The sequence below is a fragment of the Trichomonas vaginalis genome, chromosome II (assembly GCF_026262505.1).
Source record: "Trichomonas vaginalis G3 chromosome II, whole genome shotgun sequence".
Classification (NCBI taxonomy): Eukaryota; Parabasalia; order Trichomonadida; family Trichomonadidae; genus Trichomonas; species Trichomonas vaginalis.
This window is the reverse complement of record NC_067204.1, coordinates 25,941,060-25,963,073: the sequence shown is the minus strand read 5'-3', so window position 1 is coordinate 25,963,073 and position 22,014 is coordinate 25,941,060. Positions and strand designations below refer to the sequence as shown.

Below are 22,014 nucleotides of genomic sequence, written 5' to 3'. Positions count from 1 at the left end.
AGATAATTTTTCTCAGCCATTTTATGTCGTTGGATCAAACAATACATGGTTTAACTTAATCTTACCAACAAATATTTCGAGAAGAGTTTCACAAGACGAATTTTGGAATAAGTTCTCAAATTTAACTTATAATTTGACAGATCATATCCCATGGAATGAGTTTGGCCCTGGAATGCCACATTACAAAGAAATTTTGTTCGACCACGAAGGAAATCAAATCAATAAGACTTTCAAGATCAATTTACTTAATTCTACGGACAAATATTTCCATGGCGGAGAAGATAGAGCCAATTTCAAAGATTTGACTGAGTCAATTCAGAAACAATTAAAATCAAAATACATATATAAGCCAATGCATCCATTTGAGCGACTAATATTCAATTGGTTATATTCGGCTTGTAATTCTTCTAGTTGGTATCCTCTTTCTGTCCCTTCAAACCAAGATTCAATTTTTAATACTTTACCAGCTTACAAGCATCTAAATAGCGGGAGCTTCGGATCATTCTACACAGGAGAATATGATAAATGCATATTGTTTTATGATTCTACTGCTACAAGTGAGTTAATGCACTATTTGTTTTCAAAAGTGGCAAGTTTGGCCAACCAAACTCATTCCCAGACCTTAAATTCGGAGCAATTAATGTAGATTTGAACTATGCGCAGTTTATGCCTAGAAACATTTCCGCTCCATTAATTATGAAATCTCGAGTTCCATTTGTTGCAGTTTTACCGCAGCAATGGTATGGTTTTAAGCCATTCATTGTTAATGATCCATCTAAAATTGACACAATCCTATCAAAATACCAAGGAAGACAAAGATTTTCCCATCCTGTTAATGCTGTACCGTATATTTTCAATGAGACACTTTGGAATCCAACTTACTACGATTTGCTACTTAAAAAGATGAAAATTTTATCAAAGAGACATACATTTGAGAAATCTCCAAGTGGAAAGTCATGGATTACAAATGAAGTGTTTTACTGGAGTTTCCAGTTTTGCAGACAAAAATATTTTTAGTTTTAATGTTTGAATTTATAAATCTTGTTCTGTATTTTATTCAAATTTTTTAAAAATTTACTGAATTTCTCAACTATTAGTATAAATTGGTGTTTCGGTACGAAAATATCTATATATGGATATATGAAGGATACTTCTCAGTAATAAAATATTGAACTGATAGCTTATAACAAATTTAGTAGCTTATGGTTTGGAATCCTTAGATTTTAGTCTGCATATATTATTTCTTTAATCAAGTTTGAATGAAAATTGCAAAGGTTAGGAAGAAAGTTTGAGTAGAAGTGAAAGAAGGATGGCATGTTTTGAGAAATGATGTAAAGTCACTCAAAATCGTAATTTGACATGCACCGTCATAGAAAATTGTGTTTTCGGGTTGTGGGATTTCTGGGTTTCCGCCGTTAAGCATGATTGCGTCGGTGAATGTGTATCCCGAGTAGTGAATAGGTTGATGTGTATGAAAAATACTATCAAATCCTGTTGATGACTCATTAATTGCGTCACATCCTGTCAGTCCTGACACGAACGAAGAACCGCCAGCACCACAACTAATAACACAATTTGAACTAACACCACCACCACCACCATAATATCCAGAACCACCTGATGGCCGAGTTAATCCTTTATTCACATAACCTCCAATTCCAAATTTAGACGATATATTGTTCCAAATGGCATCAATTCCGCCATTTGTTTGATTTCCGCCTGTTGGAATTGTATTGAAGCAGGAGTTTTCAATTTTATCATCACATTCTTTTTTCAAGCAAGGAGAATTTATTGTAAGAATACCATCTTCGCCTTTTAGACCACCACCACTACCTCCGGTGATATTGTTATAATGGTCACAACAACCACCTCCAGCACCGGCCACCATGATTCGGCTCTTAAGACTTTCAAAGGAATTCCAATCACCGGGAACAAGTCGAATATCAGAGGAGCCACCACCTGCAGTTGTTGTGCGCATGTATAATGAGCCTGGAGTTCCTCCGTTAAAGGTTATATTTGTCGATTCGGTTCCTCGTTGGCCAAGATAAATATAGAAAACAGATGGAGTTGAGAGAGAGATTGTTCCTCGAACATATGCACCGTAGCTTCCATATGAATGGTCTGGGAAGCCACTGCCGGCACCCCATAGCTCTATCTTATATTCACCGGGAGTGAGGAGGCCCATATATGGAGTGCAGTCTGACCCTTGGCAAGGGTATTTGAAGATTGCTCTTCGGCCTCCATCGTAGTACGTGATTCTATTTGTGCCGAGAGACTTGTTAACAACATGGAAAAGATGCTTAGTATACTTTTTGTATGCTGAAATAGCACCTCTATTTCATTAAAAATATGACATTTTTGAACATAAAAGAATATTTGTGTATTTTTACACTGTTCATTGAAATTAAAATTACTTTTAACGACTTTGAAATGGAAAAGCATCGATTAAATAATTATCTAAATTGGATTGTCATTCATTTCTTGAATTTCCTTTCAGATACAATAATAACATATTGAATACATTTTTGTTATCAATAGATGAGAAATAATATTCATATGAATCAAATTTTTATCTTGATCCAGGTAAAATTGATTAGATTAGTTATTGTTTCCAATGCGTATAGAATATGTAAATAAATATTCTGTTATTTAATTGTTCATTCCCCAAGGGAACTTATTTCTGAACTTTACATTACTTCCCCATTATTATTTCTTGAAGGATGCCAAAGCAGATTCTCTGTGTAGCTGAGAAGCCATCAGTTGCAAGAGAAGCTGCTAACATTCTTTCTAATGGTCACATGGAAACGAAAAAAGGTAAATCCAAATACAACAACAACTTTGTTTTTCATCGCAATTTCCAAGGTGAAGATGCTAAAGTTATCTTCACATCAGTTGCAGGTCACGTTCTAAACTATGATTTCCCACCAGAATACAAAAACTGGGAAACTTTTGGAAATACCAAGTTATTTGATTGCCGAATTATCAGTGGTGTTACAAGCAACATGCAAGATGTTGTTGACAATCTTCAACAGCAAGCCAGAAGTGTCAATTTAGTTTTCCTTTGGCTAGATAATGATCGAGAAGGCGAAGGAATCTCAGAAGAAGTTGAAGAAATATGTAAACAAGTTAACCAGCGCGCAGACTTCAAACGTGCCCGGTTTTCAGGCCTCTCACCACGAGAAATTATCCATGCATTCAATAATCCCACACCTATCAACAGAAACGACGCAGCAGCAGTCAAACTACGCCAAGAAATCGATCTACGTATTGGAGCCGCCTTCACACGCTTCCAGAAGCAGTTCAAAGGTATGTTACAAGATGCCGATCTTATTTCATTCGGATCATGTCAATTTCCTACCCTTGGCTTTGTTGTAGAAGCCTTTTTAAATCACATCAAACATGTTCCCGAATATTTTTGGAAGATCGACCCTATAATCACCAAAGACAACATAAAAGTGACTCTTAAATGGGACAGAAAACGATTATTCTGTAAACTGTCAACATTTGCCATCTACGCCTATATTCTTGACAATCCGATGGCAAAAGTCCTCAAAGTTGATGAGCGCCAAGAATTATCGTTCAAGCCATTACCGTTGAGTACTATTGAGCTACAAAGAAGATGTTCAAAGTACTTGAAAATCAGTGCGCAAAGATCAATGGACGCCGCTGAAAAATTGTATCAAAACGGTTGCATATCGTATCCAAGAACAGAAACTGATTCATTTTCATCGGATTTCAAGTTCTTCGATGTTGTAAATGAACTCACAAGATTCAACGGCCAAATCGGACAGTACTCCAATAAAATCCTGCAGCAGATTGTTCCCCCAAGAGCTGGAAAGCATTCGGATAACGCACACCCTCCAATTTATCCGATAAAAGTGCCAGATAAATTTGACACTCCCGATCAACAAAAAGTTTTTGATTTTGTTTGTCGTCACTTTTTGGCCTGTTGTTCAAAAGATGGAGTTTCTTTGGCAACACGTGTCACTTTTGATATTAATAGTGAGAAATTCCATTTGAAAGGAACAAGAGTATTAGAAGCGAATTGGCATGAAATATATCCATACATTCCTTTCAAAGGAAACAAAATTCCTCAATTCAAAATCGGAGAAAACATTTTACCTACAAAAATTGAATTCAATGAAGGACAAACAACAGCTCCTCCTTTACTAACTGAACCTGATCTCCTCAAGAAGATGAATCAGGAAGGAATAGGAACAGATGCAACGTACCAAGAACACATTTCAAAAATTTTGGAAAGAAAATACGTTGTTCAAGAAAACAACTTTTTTAAACCGACACCGCTTGGTTTGGCATTAAATAATGGTTACGAAGGAATGGGATTCGATTTCATGAAACCAAAACTGAGAGCAGAAATGGAACAAGGATTGCAGGATATATCAAGTGGAAGACAAACTTATGATGCTGTAAGAATTAATTTCATCAAACAATATAGAGATGCATATGAAAACGCTGAAAGAATGTACGCGGTTTTAATGAGAGAATTCGCAAGACAGAAAAATAATCCGTACAACGCTCCTCTCCCTGTGGAAGGACAAGTTCCAAAAAGAAGTAGTGCGGTAACTGATGACAAAACAAAGAAAAAAGATTCGTCATCAACAACAAGAAAACCAAGAAAAACTAAGCCAAAATAATTTAATTTTTTGACAAATAATCTTCTCAATTTAACTTTTGACATGTAATGTTCTGAAAATTATTTTTGACATATAATCTTTAGAATTTTGACTTCACTTTTCTACGAATATAATTAATATTCCAATAATTTTGTCGGTATCTTGCAATTCAGTCTACAAGAGATTCATAACTTTTATCAATTTAGTTTTCAAGATAAATTTTCTTACATTATGAAATTAGATGACGAAATTGAGAACAAACGATACTTTGTCCATGTAAAGTTTTGTTTGTCAAGTATCGTTAGTCAAAGAAAAAAAAATTATATAATTATATAAAGATATATATTATTTATGTTAAACATCATATTTTATTGTTATTATTATAAACGATATTGTTAAGCTTTTAAAAAAATAAATAATTTTTTTCCTTGAAATTTCTTAATTTAGTCCGAAATCATAAGTAAGTATGATAAATAAAGATAAACTCAGAAGATATTGTAAGAAACTGATCGTTTTATAATGCTTCTGTCAATTTTTGCTGATAGGATTAGAATATTAAATTCATGAACATGTGTTTAATTGGATTGTCATATGTCAAATAAATTACTCATATATAAGTCTTTGATTTCAATAGAAATTACTAATTTAAATGAAGGTCAATCTTTCTGAAAAAGCAATTCTGTTGATTTTGAATGAAATTGCATCGGGAATCTACAGAATATATTTGTTGAAAGAAAATTTCAATAATCAAAGAAAGATGTTCCTTTAAAAAGATCGGAAATTGAAATTTAAATTGAAACAACCATTTTTGAAAATTCAATCAAGCTATTGAATTCATAACCGATGTTTCCTGAGTGAGGATCATTAATTGCAATAAAAATTTATTTTCCGCTCATACAAAATTTTTCAATTTCGACATTTGGTAGTTCTAGATTTTTACTTAATATCTTGCGTTGATATATGATAATGTTTAAGATTATCTGTGTAGTTAAGCAAAATCTTAAGTATAACTTTTGTTGTCAGCAAATCGGTTCGTCAAAAAATAAAAGTGTAGTAAAATTGATGTTTGTTATCTCTAGTTTAATAGGTGTATAAAAAATTCTTTTGAATAGAAATTGATAATTTGGATAGCCGGGAAAACCATCAATATTCATTGAAAAATTGTGAGAATGAACTGGCTATTTATCGCATCATCTAAATAATAAAATCAGATAATATTTTGGTTAGAATTCAAGATGGTTAAACAAAGGATGATTGAAAACTTGCTTTGAATTAATTGTATCAACGTTAAATATAACACTTCTGATATTATATTAATCATTTCTTAAATCATTCTGAATCTTTCTGAATGTTTTCCCTTTCAAAATAATCGTGGATTCAATGCATATGTTAAAATTTGTGAAAGTTCTTAAAAAATATTAAATTATAAAAATGTATTCATCTATGTTATATGTGTTAATTTTCAAAAGCATAAAAAATGACAATAGCCCTCAATTAATTCAATCTCTCCTATCATGTAAATTAGTTAAAAGCTTTTTACAGCTCTCAAATTTTTTATTATATAATATTACATAATATCAATTATTGAATCTGAAATTCCGAAAAACACATCATCAAATTGAATAGTCATAGAACCTACCGAACATTCATTTTACTGATGTACTCTCCAAGTATGTCATCCAGCGAATCCTGCAGTGAGTTCAATGATTCTGATCATCACATCATGTTCCCAGACATCTATACATTAATGATGAGCCGTGGAGTCACCATTGACAAGTCAATGATGACAATTTTACCACCAGAGATCACTTTACATGAACCTGAAGTCAACATTGACATATCCCTCAAGAAGAGAAAAGAGGGCAAGCGCACTCTCTTTTCAGATTCCCAACGTTCTGTCCTTATGCACTGGTTGAAGAATCATCAGAGCAATCCTTATCCGACATCCTCCGAAAAGCAAGAGTTGATGGAGAAAACAGGTCTAAATCGTGACCAGATCAATGTTTGGTTTACAAATAACAGAGTTCGTCACGGAATGTCATCATCTTCTCACCACCGTGGCAGAAGCTCACATTCACACTCATTCTCACTACACGCTTCCCATTAATTGCCCTTGTTTGTATCTAAAAACTGTTTATAATTCTGTCTTTAATTTTCTAATTTTTTTATAATTTAAATTTCAAACATGAGTTATATATAATTCACATTTTCTCCTTCAATCCATCAAGGGCAAGAATTATTTTTGGGTTATTTATTAATCCGGTAGAATCAACTAATTTAATCTATTCCGTTTGTATAAAATAAATAGTGATTTATATATAAAATTGGTATAATAAAACATTTTCTAATAAATTTAGAAAAATTTAGAGAAATTCATATAATTTTTTCGATTATTTTGTTTGTATTTTAAATATATAATACTTTTTAATGAAATGCAGTAATTTATGACATTATGAATTATAAGTATTCAAAGATAATTATATTTTTGTTAATTCACCTTTGAAATCAAAAATACTTATTTGCAAAAAATCACGATCAATTGAATTCTTTCCTGTTTGAGTTATTTTGAAAGATACAAAATATTCGTTTGTTTGAAGTGGAAATTCTTTGATTTCTTTTTGTTGAAATTCATAATATTTATCATTATCTAATACAACAGTTGTTCCATCTTCTTTGATTCCTTCTAACTTCCATCTCCTCAATAAACAACTATCATGCGTAATTCTAGATTGTAACGTATAAGATGTTGGTTTTAATTTATATCCTTTTAGATCTGCTTTTATCCATGAATTAGGGGAACTATTAGTAGAGAAATCAAAATCATTTCTATAAGAATTTATATCTGATAAACTTCCATTATAAACAGATGAAGCTGTAAATTCCATTTTAATTTCGTTATAACCTACTAACTTAGTTCCATTAACATCAAAAGAGTTATTTGATATTGTAAATTGATTTTTAATAATAGGTCTTTCGAATGTTGAAATAGGTTCATTTGAGATTTCAATATTTTCTCGAAGATTTGAATGATAATTCTTTAATGTTTCGTTATATATAGAAAGAAGAACTCTTTCGAATGAATGTTCAATACAAAAGTTATAAATTATGTCATATGTTTCTCGTGAACAAAATGTAAGTTTGATGTATCTAAATAAGTCAAACAATGTATCATTCTGTTTGCAGATTGATAAAAGTAAAAGAGATAAATGATCTTCGTTGTCGATCTTTAATTCGTCTGAGGTAATGATTTTTTCACAAAATTCATAGCCATTTTTCGCGAAATGTTCAATGATATCTTTGTCATCTAAACAATACAAATGTGATGAAATGAATCGAATGCATTCGTTTTCTGTTATAATATCATTTTCAAAAACTGAAATTTCATACTTTTGAAAAACGTTTTCTTTTGTAATAGATTTGTCTAATTTAACATGCTTTGCATATATTTTTATGAATAATTGATTTCCAAAATGTTTTCCAATTTCAAATATATCATGATAATGTGATTCATCTTCTTCAAAGTCAAGTTTTCCTGTTTCAAGAAACTCTGAAAGTATGACAATTGAATCTTCACATTTAAGATCTAGATTTGTTTGATATGATGATATGGTATTATCAAGAAAACGTTTTTCATGGAATAAATCTGAAAAACAAACTGCAGAAGACTTCTTTGTTTTGATTATTTTACCATTAATATTGATATTAAATCGTCCGCACTCTGTCAGAAAGCCAACACGCTTTAATTCTTTGCATGATTTCGTTATTTGCCCCATGATAAAAAAAATTATGAAAAAATTTACCACCATTTCTTAAATATAAAATTTTTATCATATGGTTCTCTTTCCCAGGGATTCATTATGAAATTATCACATTTAAGATCTAGATTTTCTTCATATGATGATATCGATTTATTAAGAAAGTATTTTTCTTGGAATTAATCAGAAAAACAAACTGCATAAATCTTCTTTGTTTTAATTGTTCAACCATTAATATTTATATTTAAGGGTCTGCATTCTTTTAGAATGCCAACACGCTTTAATTCTCTTCATGATTTTGTTTTTTGAACCAGAAAAAAAAATTATCAAAAACCAACAATAATATTTAAACGTCTTTCTTGGAATAATCAATATCCTTGTTTCTAAAAATGAACACGTATTTATATAAATTTGATTTTCTTTGATTTCGAGATATTGATTCATTGGAGGTTTGGTTTTCATCTAAAAGAGACTGATGAAAATATTTGATTTCTAATGTGAATTAATGCTATGCTAAACAGCAGAGTAAATTTATAAATTTAGATTGTTTTTTCCAGATTCTGATATTTTTCATATTTTTATAATGGAAATCGTATATAACTCAGCACGGATAAAATGAAATTAAGATGTAACAAGATCAACCAATTTTCAATTCAAAATAAAAAGTTTCGATTTTTTTTTATACGAAATGGATGATGAAATTGCTGAATTAATTGAATAATTAGAGCTTATGGATCAAGAAAACGCCGAACTCAAGAAAAAGCATGATGAAATTACTTCAGAAAGAGACAATCTCAAAAATTCAAATTCACAACTCTCAACAGAAAATGAAGAACTCAAGAAAAAGGTTGAAACCGTGCACCGTACTCAAACTATATTTTAATAGCATCGGCGTTGAATATAATAGATCTTCAATTTGATTTCAGTATATATTTTGTCACTTTTTGATAATTTATGTTCTCCTTTTTTCTTATTCTATATCAACAGTATCGAATACATAACAAATTTGTATCCATCGATTGCTAAAAATAATTATGACAGTTGTCTTTCACAAGTTCTTGAAATAGAACTTCCTGAAATTTTTTGTTTCAAAAGTATTTTAATTACGCCTAAATTCCATAAACAAAGCAAAATGTTTGCTATTAACCCATATAAAACATACAACATCACAAGTTCTAAGTCAGTTAAGTTCGAAGGCCAACTTTTTGAACAAATTTCGCCCGAAACCCATAAAGTTATTTTCCGTGTTATCACTGATTGGTATCCATCCGATTGTATACGCCTTAAAATCAACTACAATGGCACAAAAATATATTCTTTAACAGAAAGAAAATTTAATTTCATGTATATTCTTACTTTCATTATCAATTGTGCGTTAATTTTATTTTCAGTTTACATATTGATACAGAGCTTCCATATCATAGCGTTACTTATAATTGTAATTATAATTTCTAGTCCTCAATTAGATATTCGAATGAATATGAAAGTTACAGCAAATGATATTTATGCAAATTTGTTTCCATATAAAAATATTGATGATAATTTATTAAATTTCTCAGTGAATAAACTTAAAGAAAGTTTTTACAAGAAAATTGATTATTCACAATGCGAATGCTGTTACATTGATAATGAAAATAAAGAAAAAATTATTAATAGTAGTTCCACTGAAAGAGATGTTTGTATCATGACAAACATTGGTAAATCACCAGAACCATACTCCGCCATCAGTTTACGAAGTGTTGGTTTCAGAGGTAAAATCTTCATGTTCTCAGATAAACCTATTGATTCCAAATTCGAATTATGTGGTGTTGAATGGATTCCTACCACATTATTTTGTAACATCGGATACGAAAAAATGTATCAACGCTTTTATTCTATCAAATCTTTTATTGAGTTATTTTATTACGATATTGATCGAATCCTTTATTTTGATTGGGGTGACACGCATTTCCAAAGTGATCCATTCACATTTAAAGATAAATCTCTTCATGTAAGTGATGAAAAAATCAAGATAATGCAAGAAATATTTAATTTGAATTGGATCTTAGAAATTAATAATTTAAGGCCAGAATATTTTGGTGATAATAATGTTATTTGTGCTGGACTTTTCATGGGAGATAAAGATTCTGTTTATCAATTGGTTTCTGCTTTGTCTTCATCATGGATTCCTGGTGAAAAACAGCTGAATGATCAAACTATGTTTAATGTATATGTTTACGGAGAAATTCCAAAACTTCTGGGCATTCATATTACACCTGACCCAAATTTAGCTACCATAGGAGTGGCTTTGAATGGCAAATCTAAAGGAGATATTTTGTTTACTGGCAAACTTGGTTCATTTCATGAGATCAGCAGTGATTTTAAACCAGCTGCTATTCACCAATACAATCGAAATGATGAATTAATTGATTTATTTTCCACTCAATGTCATTATATCAGATAATATTATAAAATCATTTTTATTTTCTTATATGAGCAATTCTCGAAATTGCTTCACCTAACTTTCCGGCACCCTTAAGGGTGCACTTACGACTTTCTGACACGCTCAGATAATATCAACATATGTTTAATTTAATGACAAAAAAGTATAATAGCCATGTTAGGAACTAACCTTTTCCCGACAAAAAAATATTAACTTTTTATTATAGAAAATTGGGATATAAAGCTAGGATGTCAAAAAAATTGAGAGCATGTCAGAAAGTGGTAAGTGCACCCTTAAAAAATGCTTGAAAATCTATGAATTTGTCACTTTTCGCAATATTTAATTTTGATTTCATCAAATTCTGTTTTCAGACAAGCTGATCGCCAAACACTTGGAAATATGGATATTGGCTTGCCTGATCCTGATGAAATATATAAATATGAATCAGTTTTATCTCAATTTATTATTCAAACCAACGAAGGAAAGGTCACTGATGAATTACTGCATCAGCTACATTCTAACAGACACTATTTAATGCATTTTCCGAAAGATCGTATTCAAGTTGTCCTTGAAAGTAATTTTATTAAGGCTTTATTCTCATACGACAAAGATTATGAGCATATCAACATTATATTAGATATAATTGCATCATTGATATATGACCAATCCCTATATTTTCCGTCGTTAATTGAAAATGGATTAATAAATTTGTTTACACAGAGCCCATCATGGATTGAATACTTCGTAACCACTGGAAAACAACTACAGACTATATCTATTTTGACAATTGCTAAGTTAATTACTATTTCATTCGTAGATTACGTTGACCAAATCATTTCTCATCCAAAGTTCATGAATTTACTTTTAATTCTCATGAAAAAGCCACAGCAACCATTCGATTGGGAAATACAGAAATATATACTCAGTATTGAGACTTATTATCACATAATTTTACATGAACCATCATATATCAACAAATACTACCGAATATTGTATCCAAGCCTTGAATATTCGTTCAATTCTACAATCGATAAAGTAAAAGAAACAACGCCTCTAATTATTCAATTATTGAAGCGATTTTTTGTTGAAGCTGACTTCATCGAGTGTATTGGCATCGATACAAATAAATTGACGTTTATTTTGTCAGTAATTACTAATGGAAATGACAAAGAAAAAAATTCAATTCTTGATCTTTTAATTGAGATGTCTTCATGGCCACAGATATCATCCCTTTTACTTAAATTAGATTTCATCAACTTTTGTATTGATTTTTCTCATAACAACCAAGAATTTTCAAATTTATTAATTGATGTTGTTTCAAACATGATGAGTCATCCAGATTTGATCGACCACATACTTAACATTGATGGTTTTGTTGATTATCTTGTTGATTCAGTTCTTAATGGAAGTATTAAAGTTTCAATGTCTTGTTGTTTATGTATTTCATGGATTATATACTTCAAAGATCTCGATTATATAGATAAAGTTGTGAGTGACGACGTTTTCGAGACACTTTCTGATTATTTGACAGAAAACTCAGAAAAATACGTTAAAATAATGCTCGCAGCACTTGAACGCGTCCTCAATAAAGAATCTATGGGTGGAAGGAAACGATTTCATCAATTACTTTCCGATGAAACAGTTTACGACCAAATTCACTCATATTTTGATTCTCCTGATGAAGAATTATCATTCACGGCATCAAACATTTTGAAAATGCTCGATGCACAATAATAATATCTTTTATTTTAATAGGGAAAAAAGTTTAACTTTTGATCTGAGAAAATTGGGATATATCATATTCTTTGCGTGTAAACCTTTCAATTCTCTCAAATTTTGAGAGCCAGACGCGAAGAATATTATTTCAAATTAAAATCTTGGGTGTCAAAAAATTGTGAAATTGTCAGAAAGTGGTAAGTGCACGCATAAAATTTCCTCTTTTCTACTGGAACTCTGAGTTCGATAATTTTAAAACTTAAAAAGAAGATTTTCTTCTTCAGGAAAAATTAATTTGATGAATTTCAAGAAAAGAATGTTTTTATTATGATTTAAACAAATAACTATACATGAATGGAACTGCATGAAAATTCCTGAGAAAGAAACCTTCATTTGAACAAATGCATTTTTGAACACATTTGCACTCTGAAGGAGATAACGAAGTAATGATAGCATATCCATGACCTATATTTGTTGAATAACTCAATTCAGGATTGTCAACTTTTATCGAATCTGGCAGATTTTCAATTTCTGGTGTTTTATCCTCAGAATAAACAAAACCAGAACCACCTGCTGATCTAGAACCACCAAATAGGCCACCACCACCTCCTGCATTATAACTATCTGAGTTACTCGCCGAGTAACCATAGCCAAAGCCACCGGATAATGTACCAACATATTGATTACTATAAATTCCAGCATGTGTTTGATTGCCTCCTGTATATGGGGTATTATTGTAATCCCCTCCAATTAATCCGCCACCTGCACCAAAATTACCGCTTCCTGTCCCTCCACCACCTCCTGCAATCAAAAATCTAGATTTATATTCACCTTGTGTTACTCGAAAATCAGTTGCACCTCCCCCTGAATTTGCACGACCTCCCCAGCCCCCACCATTGAAAGCCATTTCTGGTGATTCTGGCCAAACTCCTCCTTTTCCTCCTATATAAAGATATAAAGGTATTTCACGGAGTAATGAAACTTGCATCGCTGCATATCCTCCAAAAGGAAGATATCTTTCATAACCTTCATTTCCACCAGCTGCACCATATACTTCAAAATAGTATTTACCAACTTTAAGATCTAATTGTATTGGTGTACAATGTATGCTATCTTTGCAAGGATAATGAAATTTGCAATTTAAACTATTGCAAACTGGCTGATAGCCATTCCTTAGAAAACTTTCATCAATAAAGGAATATTTCCCGTACTGGAAATCAATTTTCGATGGGGTGATGGCTGTTTTTTAAATAAAAAAATTGAGAATATATTCAAAAATTGAGTCGTTGTTAATTACAAACATTTTGAGGATATCGAACTCTACGAAAAATGCATATAGGGGATTTTATGAGGCTCACAATATATTTGAAGGGGTTTTTCAAATAATTGAGAGTGATTCTATTTGTCCGAAACATCTTTTGGATTGCATAATATCTCAAATGATTTATTTTCCCCTAATGGCCTTTTGCAAACAAAGAAATTTCATTTTTCTAAAAACACAATGCAAAACCTACTTTTTATTCAATATAACTGTGTGTTTATCGGAATAATTAATTTCTTTTGGAAAAATAATTTTCTTGATTGTTTTTTACAGAGTTTACTTTAAATATAAAAGTTGTCGGGTTCTGGGTTTATGATATAATATTCCCACAAAGAGCTTAATGCCCTCAATGTCATCACATTGTGAAGATTTTGAAAATTATTGATGACTGGCAATTCGTTATAATAAGAAGAAACTGATCCTATATTTAAATTTTGGAAATTACAGGTATGTGATTAAAGCTCAGATCTGAAGTTTTGAAATTGAATTGTTGATCATCATGGATAATTTTTTATCAATATCCAATATTCGTATCTATAGGTTATTCTATATAATGATTTATGATTAAAACAAAGCAAGACGTAGTGTTCCTGATTGGAACAATATAGAAAGGATAAGTTAATCACACTTACTACCATATCCATTATTTTTGCTTTTATGGCTAATCCATATTCAAGATTTCCCTTTTAAACTTTAATTTAATTAATCAACACACATAGGGTAAATTCATTTGAAACGAGAGTGCTATCCATACACCCTGATAATAGCTATGTATTCATGTGGATATGGCAGATTTAAAGATGTTGTTCAATTATTTTTGAATTTAAAATTGGTGTCTCTGAAATGAATTTTGACAAGGATCCGACCATTTTCTTTTCAATTCCAAAAAAATAAGAATATTATTATCATTGATAATTTTATGAGTTCAACCCGTTATTGATTTAATTATTTCAATTGTTTACGCTCTCACAAATAAAATTTTTCAAAAAAATGAAGCGACAAAATAAGTATTTCAGGCAAGCCAGAACTCCAGATCCACGTAATCAAGGTAATAGTCCACATATTCGTGGCCAAGGTGACTTTCCGAAGCTTAATTTAACTCCATGCAAGTTTTGGAAACTCGGTAAGTGCGATTGGGGATGGTCATGTCGTTTTCTTCATGGAGATTCAGTAGATGAAGATCCGCGTCGTCCTGAATATACTGGTCCACCCATTGATTTTACTCAATTTCCTAGACCAGTTGTTTCTTCTCCACATTATAATGCTCAATCACCACTCCATGCTGAAGATCAATCACGTGTAAAGCCATTTCGAAATCCAGTTGTTGAGATTATTTTGGCAAACACAACATTTAAATCGCAATTTTCAAGAATTCGCGATACTCTTAGCAGCAGCTGCATAGATACATTATCGTCAACTGATATGTTCCTTAATGCTGAACAAGCAAAGGCCAGAATGGAAGAAGATCAAAGTGATTACATTTTGTTTGTAGATCAGTCTGGATATACTATAATTCCTGATTACATACAATGTCCATTACAAAATGTGGCCCAAATTATAAATCTTAATTGGGCGGCAAAATGTAATAATTTTACACTCGAACAGCTCGAGTTATTGACAAATCATGAATTAGAACAAGTCATTCTGAGGATTGCTCCTGATTCTTTAGACAATATCGAGGAAACAATCCTCAATTTACAAAATTCAACAGCAGACGCCATTGCTTCATCAACTACAGCCACATGCGCAGTCAATACTAAGGATGTAATGGAAATCAAGCGAAAATTACAAGAGTTTTTCTCTCAATTAAATCTTGTAAATACAATTATCGCAGATATGCCGATTTACTTGAATGCTGAGCCGCAGAAAGGAAAGATAGTTCAAGTTAAACCACCTCCACCAGGTGGATTGTCTTCTTCTACTCAAAAAGTGCTCTCATTTATCATGGGTCGGTCATTATCTCAAATTCACATGTGCATTCACCACATCAATAAGTTACTTGGATGCGTAACACCCGCCAAAACTGTTTTTGCATCCCCTGACATCAAGTCGGCCGGTCTGCATCCAACACCATTAAGTGCTTCACTTTGTTCGGCTATTTGTGGCGAAGAAACAGCTCCAAGAGTAGAGTTCGGAAGGAGACTCGAACCGGAAGTGACTGTTGACACGCCTACTCAGTACACGATATCCTTTAGGAGTAGTATGAATACTGGATATCCTCCATTTGAATATGGACTTCAATAATGATATTATTGTTCGAAATATTCTATAATAGAGTGTTGTTTTCTATATCAATTGGGTTTATTTTTATATTAATATAATAAATAGTATAATCATTTATCGAAAATTTTCATATTTTTTAAATATTTTTTTTCAATTTCAATGAAAAATGCAAATTATGAACTCATACAATCAGGAAACACAAATTTGTGTGGAATCATGTAACGTAAAAGAAAAGAATACAAACTCAAAACAATCATTCGATAAATTTTCAAATAATTGGGATAAATAGTAACACTATGAGTGCTGTTTATAGATATAATAGATTTGTATTAAAAGATTATTGTGATTTCAGATCGTTCTTTGTTGATTACGAATAAAAAACTTTAAATGTAAATGTTTTGGACTAGTTTTAGAAAAGATTTTTGAAATTGTGCTGAAATTCTTGATTGTGAAGCCTTTGTTCATTGATTAATTTGAAAATACATTTATAAAGTGGAATTAGGTTCAGGAACGACAAGTACCACCCCTGATCAAGTAACCCGTACAATATTAAGCTCTGAAAAAATTCTTTAAAAAAATGCAAATTTAAGAAAATGATTCGAATCCTAACATTTTTCATCATGAAAAAATAATTTGTCAATTTTTTTTTGAAATTAATATTATCAAAATTTATTTTTCGAGCGAATTTTCTTATCAAAATAAGAAATAAAATAATGGAAACGACAATATTTTTAGTACATTTTTGATATTTTGCATTTAAACATTGCCTTTATATATTATTTAAATTCAATTTTTTTTCCATTCATGGGTTATATATATATGAAGAAATAAGCTTTGTAACTTCATCACAAACATCTTTTCGAAACAAGAATAAATATTAATGAAGAAATAAGTTTAGTCAACATCAAGAGATTTTAATAATAATAAAAGCTGATATCATATTTAAATCATGGCTTCCATTTGCTTATTAGAGTCACTGCTCGAGATGTTGTCGCCTTGTTGGTTCAATTCTTTTTCTTCTTGTGCCTTTAATTCTGATCTCATAACTATTTCCATGAAAACTTTTTCCAATGTTGAACATGAGCAAGTGAAAAATTTGATGCCAATTTCGCTGTCTTTTCCTCTCCGAAGGATTTCAAAAAGATCTGTAATAGAAACGCTCTGACTCGGGACTGAATATATCATTGAACCTTTCCTTTCAATTGAAATAACAGCAGAAGGAATATTTATTGCAATGAAGTTCTTAACTTTTTCACTTTCGTTTTTATCTCCAGAATTTAACAGCAAATCAATCTTCCATTCAGTTCCAAACTTGTTTGACAAGTATTGTGGTGTTCCAACTGTAAATATACAGCCACTAACCATGGTTACAATCATGATTGAAATGTTATCACACAAGCTTTCCGCTTCATCCAACAAATGTGTGCATAACATGAAAGTTCTTTCTCCTTTGTACTGGTTGATCAACTCATGCATATGATGTCTTGCAATTGGATCCAAAGAAGATGTTGGTTCATCTAATAAAATAGTTTTATAATCTGATAAGAATGGAATTGATGCAGCACATTTTCTTCTATTTCCTCCTGACATATCTTTAATCCTTTTGTCGACATGCTGAGAATAATCCATAACTTCAACTATTCTTTTTATCAATTCATTAGCTTCCATTCCACTCTTATTAAACAAATAGCAGAAGAATTTCATATTCTGACGTCCAGTTAATTGTTCTGTCAAATGATCATCAAATTGAGGACAAACTGCAACATTTGTAATTTTAGATGTTTCAACATTTTGACCGTTGATTTCAATTGTACCACTTGAAATAGGAATTTCTTTAAGTATCATTTTCATCAATGTTGTCTTTCCAGCACCATTTGATTCCAAGAAACCGAAAATTGATTTGTCCTTAATACCTAATGACACTTGATTAACAGCGCAAATTGGCTGACCTTTTGTATCTTTGAATATTTTAGAAATATTGAATATTCTTATTGCATAATCATTTGGTTGATCTCTTACATTGTTTTCAATTTGAATGGATTCTTCAGTGATTTGGAGATTTTCTTTTATCGCATGAAAATCATCGATATGTGATTCAAATGACATTTTTGATATCTTATGACTGATTACCTTCACCAAAAATTCAACAAGCCAAATGATCAATGGGTAAACAAATACAGATGCATACATTATATTTAAAACATATTTTCCTTGTTTGAAGAAATCAATATTCTTTGGTAAATCTGGATAATATAATGAAAATGTTTTTGAAATCATCCAAAAAGCTCCAAACCAATTTCCGAAAGGACAAATCAATGTTAATATTGAATAAACTGCTGGGTATTTCTTTTCTTCAATTGAGAATGAAGTAATTAAGATTGTCATAAGAATTGACAAGTTTGAAATAGTGAAAACAATTGCACCTGCATTTCCTTTGATAAGAAATGACCAAAAATATGAATAGAAGAGTGGTAAAATCGAGCAGAACCAATTAAAGAACAGTGTTTTGGCTACAAACATCTTGAAAAATAATATTCCTATCGAATAATAAATAACAAAAACGCAAATTGAAAAGATTGTCATGATTATTAAATCAATAATAACGATTCCTGTCAATAAGTAAATCTAGAAGTCCACATATGATATATATTCGAACAGGTGTTTAATATCTTGAATTTTTTATGCACAAAATTGGCTGCAATTATTACTAAGGCAAATGCATGAATAAGGCAAAGATCAATTCATATGTTGATTCAATATTAGTATCTATAACAAACTGTCTTTCATCATGAACAGTTAATGAACATCAACATCCTTTTTCTCCAGTTCATCAAACAAAATTTCAATAATGCTCCTATTAAAGTTTCAAAGCTGTTTAATATTGTTAAGTTGTAAAGAAATCTAAGATTTAATTCTCCTTCTGGAACATCATTTTCTTTAATTATTGATGAATTTTCATATACTTGGAATGCTAATGGTATATTAGATAACTTTGTTGGATCTATAACCCTCTCGAATTGATAATCATTAAAATCTTCAAAATTATCAAAATCAATATAATTTAAATCAGCGTTAAGTCTCTTTTTGATGAAATAAGAAAACTTTTCTGATAATCTGTTCTGAATATCGTCGCATTTTGTGCAATTTTTAATAGATATCCTTCCAAATGTTAAATTATTTGGATCAAAATTGGTAAATTCCAATCCTTGCACGCGACGAGGTTTTACTATCCCATGAATCAATATTGCAATAATTCCAACAAGGCCAGCAACTAATAAAGAAAAAATAAAATTGATCAAAAAAGAAAACTTAGAGTTCCAATATACAAGCAGCCTCCTGTACATGACTCCCGTGAGTTGATTCTTAAACAATTTCACGTTCATGATATAATGGTTTTAATTGAAATGATGTAAAAAATTGAAAGCTATATTTATTGAAATGAAGTAAAAAATTTCGGATTAAATTAACAACAATGATTAGATGATTAAATTGAAACAGTATTCAGTATCGTTTTTCAGAAATACTTCACCGTAAACTTCCAATTCAAAATTTCTGAAAATTTGTGTTATGTCAACGGTGATGTTTAATAATTGAATACTTAACCATTAAATGAGAGAATCATCTCTTCAAGATGAGCTTATTGCAAAGCCTGGATGGTATACCAGCAATGCCCAGCTCCGTATTTATAAGGCTTACTTGAAAATATTGTTCGATATCCGTTTTCACAGACTTGGATTTTATATATCAACATGTTTTGGCATATTAATGATATTATTATGTCTAACAATACCAACAAAGTCTGATGCAATGAACACAAAAGACGAAAAAGGACATTATAAAGAATTTGATTCCTGGTCTGTTAGAGAAGATATTAAGGATTTTTCTTCGATTGAAGACTTTTATGAATTCCGCTCAATTTATTATCCAAGAAATGATTTAACAACTTTTCTTGCAAATTATTCAAATTATAGTAGGATTTTCGATGATGAAAGCGAATTTGACAACTATTCAACCTATACAGAATTAATGTCTATCAAAGTAGACAAGAAAGAGAAGTATTTCTATAATATTTCAACAAACCTAAATATTACTAAAAATGCTTGGTTCGGAGGTAGCTCTTTTAGTGAATTTACTGACACATTTGTAAAAGAGATCACGAGAATGATATCAAAAGTTAGGTACAATTATTATGGGCACACAATGTCTTCTTTTGAGAGAACAAATTTCATTTATGTTTTTATTGAATGGCTTGTTACAACAGAAATCACAGTTTCATTCATTAGAAACAATAAGAATTACTGAAAAAGTGACAAAACATCAAAAACAGGGAGGGTAGTAGTAGTATATGAAGGATTTAGTGACTTTTTTTGTAAACGTAAGAATTCATACAATATCGAGTGATTTTGTATCATTTTTTTTAACATATGAAGTAAAAAATGTATGATTCTTACGGTTTTTATTCTTACGTTTTTGAATAAATCAAGATTTAAAAAATTTTCAAAATTGTAAGACATTTACACTCAGCCCATACATAATGAAATAAAAAATAAAAAATTTTTTAAAAAATAAATCATTAAAAAATTAACATTAATTTTAAAATATATTTATTTATAAATCATTAAAAGAAGCTATATATAGACGATGTCAGATATTCCGCGATTAATTAAACATTGTTTAAATCCTGAATGGAATCAATGGTGTCATAATCAAAGACCTCATAAACTTCTTACGAAAAATTAAAACTTAGTTATGTTTATTATTTTATTTTTTTATTTTGTATGAAATGAGCGTCAAAACTAACAACGTTAAAAAATTAGGATTCACAAACGAGGAAATAAAGGATATATTAGAGAAGGTGGGTTATGAAGTTGATAAATATTATTTAAGAAATTGTAAAAAATTCGCGGAGTTATTAAATGATTTAGATTATGATGGAAAAATGAATAAAGATGATGTTATAAATTTCTTATATCCCACATCTGAAGAAGAAAAACCTAAAGAACCTGATGTTTTCCCCGAATATTATGAAGAACGAATTAAAGATGATGAATACGATGAAATTGAAAGACTGGAAAAAATAAGAGATGAAATAGATGAAAAAATTAAGGAATTAAGAGAAGTTGAAAAATATAATGAAAATGAAGTAGAGGGTTTAATGAATATCCCAGCTTCAGAATCAGAAGTACAGAAATCTCATGAAGAAAGATATAACAATTATGTCTCAGAATCAACACAAAATTTATTAGATGGTGAAATAGACGAAACACTTTCAGAAGAAGGTACTAAATTTATTCGTAAACATAAGTTACAATTTATTGATAATGAAGAATACCCCTGTATCCTACTTTCACCCCCTCTCGATTCTGAGAAATTCAAAAAAGCTCTTAAAAACGTGACATATGCAACTAATACGATTAAGAAAGAAGATCATGATATTTACACAAATTATTATTTAAATAAATGCACAGGTGTTGATAAAGTTTTTGATTTATTAGATAAAATATCAAAAGAAACCATTGGAACATATAAAATTTTATGTGATTGCGGTTTCATTGTTGAAGATACTAATAATGTTTCATATGAAAGAACAGCACCGAAGGAAGCTGAAGTGGAAAGGTCTATACCATTCGTTATTAAGAATATAAAAGATATGAAAACTTATAAACATTATATTTATTCATTTATTTCAGAAAAAATGGAAGCAACCCATAAAACATCTTCTCATAATTTTATAACTATTCATACATTCCTTTTCAAAGTTGTGAAATTAAATAAGACAGGAATTAGATTTAATGTATCAGGGTACGCATTCTTGAGTAAATTAAAATGTATTCGTCACGTCGCAGATGATAAAAATTTATGTGTTCTTAATTCATTTTACGGACTTTAAAAAAATAAACTTTATTTTTATTTTTTAATTTTTTATTCTTACATAAATGAACA

The 22,014-nt window shown here is 30.5% G+C and overlaps 9 protein-coding genes and 1 pseudogene across 10 annotated transcripts, besides 5 other annotated features; 6 read left to right on the top strand and 4 right to left on the bottom strand.

Annotated features, from left to right (window-relative positions):
* Positions 1 to 666: 666 nt before the first annotated feature.
* Positions 667 to 1,017, top strand: TVAGG3_0611360 (uncharacterized protein; the record flags this gene model as incomplete). Its single annotated transcript, XM_001308044.1, has 1 exon — positions 667 to 1,017. The coding sequence occupies one exon, from the start codon at positions 667 to 669 to the stop codon at positions 1,015 to 1,017; it is 351 nt and encodes a 116-aa protein (XP_001308045.1).
* A 210-nt stretch (positions 1,018 to 1,227) lies between these two features.
* Positions 1,228 to 2,326, bottom strand: TVAGG3_0611350 (glycine-rich protein family; the record flags this gene model as incomplete). The annotated part of the gene is made up of 1 exon (XM_001308043.1): positions 1,250 to 2,185. One exon carries the CDS (start codon positions 2,183 to 2,185, stop codon positions 1,250 to 1,252), a length of 936 nt encoding a protein of 311 aa, XP_001308044.1.
* A 387-nt stretch (positions 2,327 to 2,713) lies between these two features.
* TVAGG3_0611340 (prokaryotic DNA topoisomerase family) lies at positions 2,714 to 5,031 on the top strand (the record flags this gene model as incomplete). Its single annotated transcript, XM_001308042.1, has 1 exon — positions 2,721 to 4,655. The coding sequence occupies one exon, from the start codon at positions 2,721 to 2,723 to the stop codon at positions 4,653 to 4,655; it is 1,935 nt and encodes a 644-aa protein (XP_001308043.1).
* Positions 5,032 to 6,291: 1,260 nt separating this feature from the next.
* On the top strand, positions 6,292 to 6,741 carry TVAGG3_0611330 (DNA binding; the record flags this gene model as incomplete). Its single annotated transcript, XM_001308041.1, has 1 exon — positions 6,292 to 6,741. The coding sequence occupies one exon, from the start codon at positions 6,292 to 6,294 to the stop codon at positions 6,739 to 6,741; it is 450 nt and encodes a 149-aa protein (XP_001308042.1).
* A 370-nt stretch (positions 6,742 to 7,111) lies between these two features.
* On the bottom strand, positions 7,112 to 8,407 carry TVAGG3_0611320 (protein ubiquitination; the record flags this gene model as incomplete). The annotated part of the gene is made up of 1 exon (XM_001308040.1): positions 7,112 to 8,407. The coding sequence occupies one exon, from the start codon at positions 8,405 to 8,407 to the stop codon at positions 7,112 to 7,114; it is 1,296 nt and encodes a 431-aa protein (XP_001308041.1).
* A 944-nt stretch (positions 8,408 to 9,351) lies between these two features.
* TVAGG3_0611310 (uncharacterized protein) lies at positions 9,352 to 10,832 on the top strand (the record flags this gene model as incomplete). The annotated part of the gene is made up of 1 exon (XM_001308039.1): positions 9,864 to 10,832. One exon carries the CDS (start codon positions 9,864 to 9,866, stop codon positions 10,830 to 10,832), a length of 969 nt encoding a protein of 322 aa, XP_001308040.1.
* Positions 10,833 to 10,903: 71 nt separating this feature from the next.
* Positions 10,904 to 10,931: a mobile genetic element.
* A 144-nt stretch (positions 10,932 to 11,075) lies between these two features.
* Positions 11,076 to 11,108: a mobile genetic element.
* Positions 11,109 to 11,210: 102 nt separating this feature from the next.
* TVAGG3_0611280 (armadillo (ARM) repeat-containing protein family) lies at positions 11,211 to 12,545 on the top strand (the record flags this gene model as incomplete). Its single annotated transcript, XM_001308038.1, has 1 exon — positions 11,211 to 12,545. The coding sequence occupies one exon, from the start codon at positions 11,211 to 11,213 to the stop codon at positions 12,543 to 12,545; it is 1,335 nt and encodes a 444-aa protein (XP_001308039.1).
* Positions 12,546 to 12,712: 167 nt separating this feature from the next.
* Positions 12,713 to 12,740: a mobile genetic element.
* Positions 12,741 to 12,852: 112 nt separating this feature from the next.
* TVAGG3_0611260 lies at positions 12,853 to 13,424 on the bottom strand (annotated as a pseudogene). The gene has a single exon. A coding segment is annotated over exon 1 (572 nt).
* Positions 13,425 to 14,691: 1,267 nt separating this feature from the next.
* On the top strand, positions 14,692 to 16,273 carry TVAGG3_0611250 (CCCH zinc finger family; the record flags this gene model as incomplete). Its single annotated transcript, XM_001308036.1, has 1 exon — positions 14,839 to 16,092. One exon carries the CDS (start codon positions 14,839 to 14,841, stop codon positions 16,090 to 16,092), a length of 1,254 nt encoding a protein of 417 aa, XP_001308037.1.
* A 740-nt stretch (positions 16,274 to 17,013) lies between these two features.
* On the bottom strand, positions 17,014 to 18,591 carry TVAGG3_0611240 (ATPase activity, coupled to transmembrane movement of substances; the record flags this gene model as incomplete). Its single annotated transcript, XM_001308035.2, has 1 exon — positions 17,014 to 18,591. The coding sequence occupies one exon, from the start codon at positions 18,589 to 18,591 to the stop codon at positions 17,014 to 17,016; it is 1,578 nt and encodes a 525-aa protein (XP_001308036.2).
* Positions 18,592 to 20,353: 1,762 nt separating this feature from the next.
* Positions 20,354 to 20,404: a mobile genetic element.
* A 384-nt stretch (positions 20,405 to 20,788) lies between these two features.
* Positions 20,789 to 22,014: part of a mobile genetic element that runs on past the window's edge.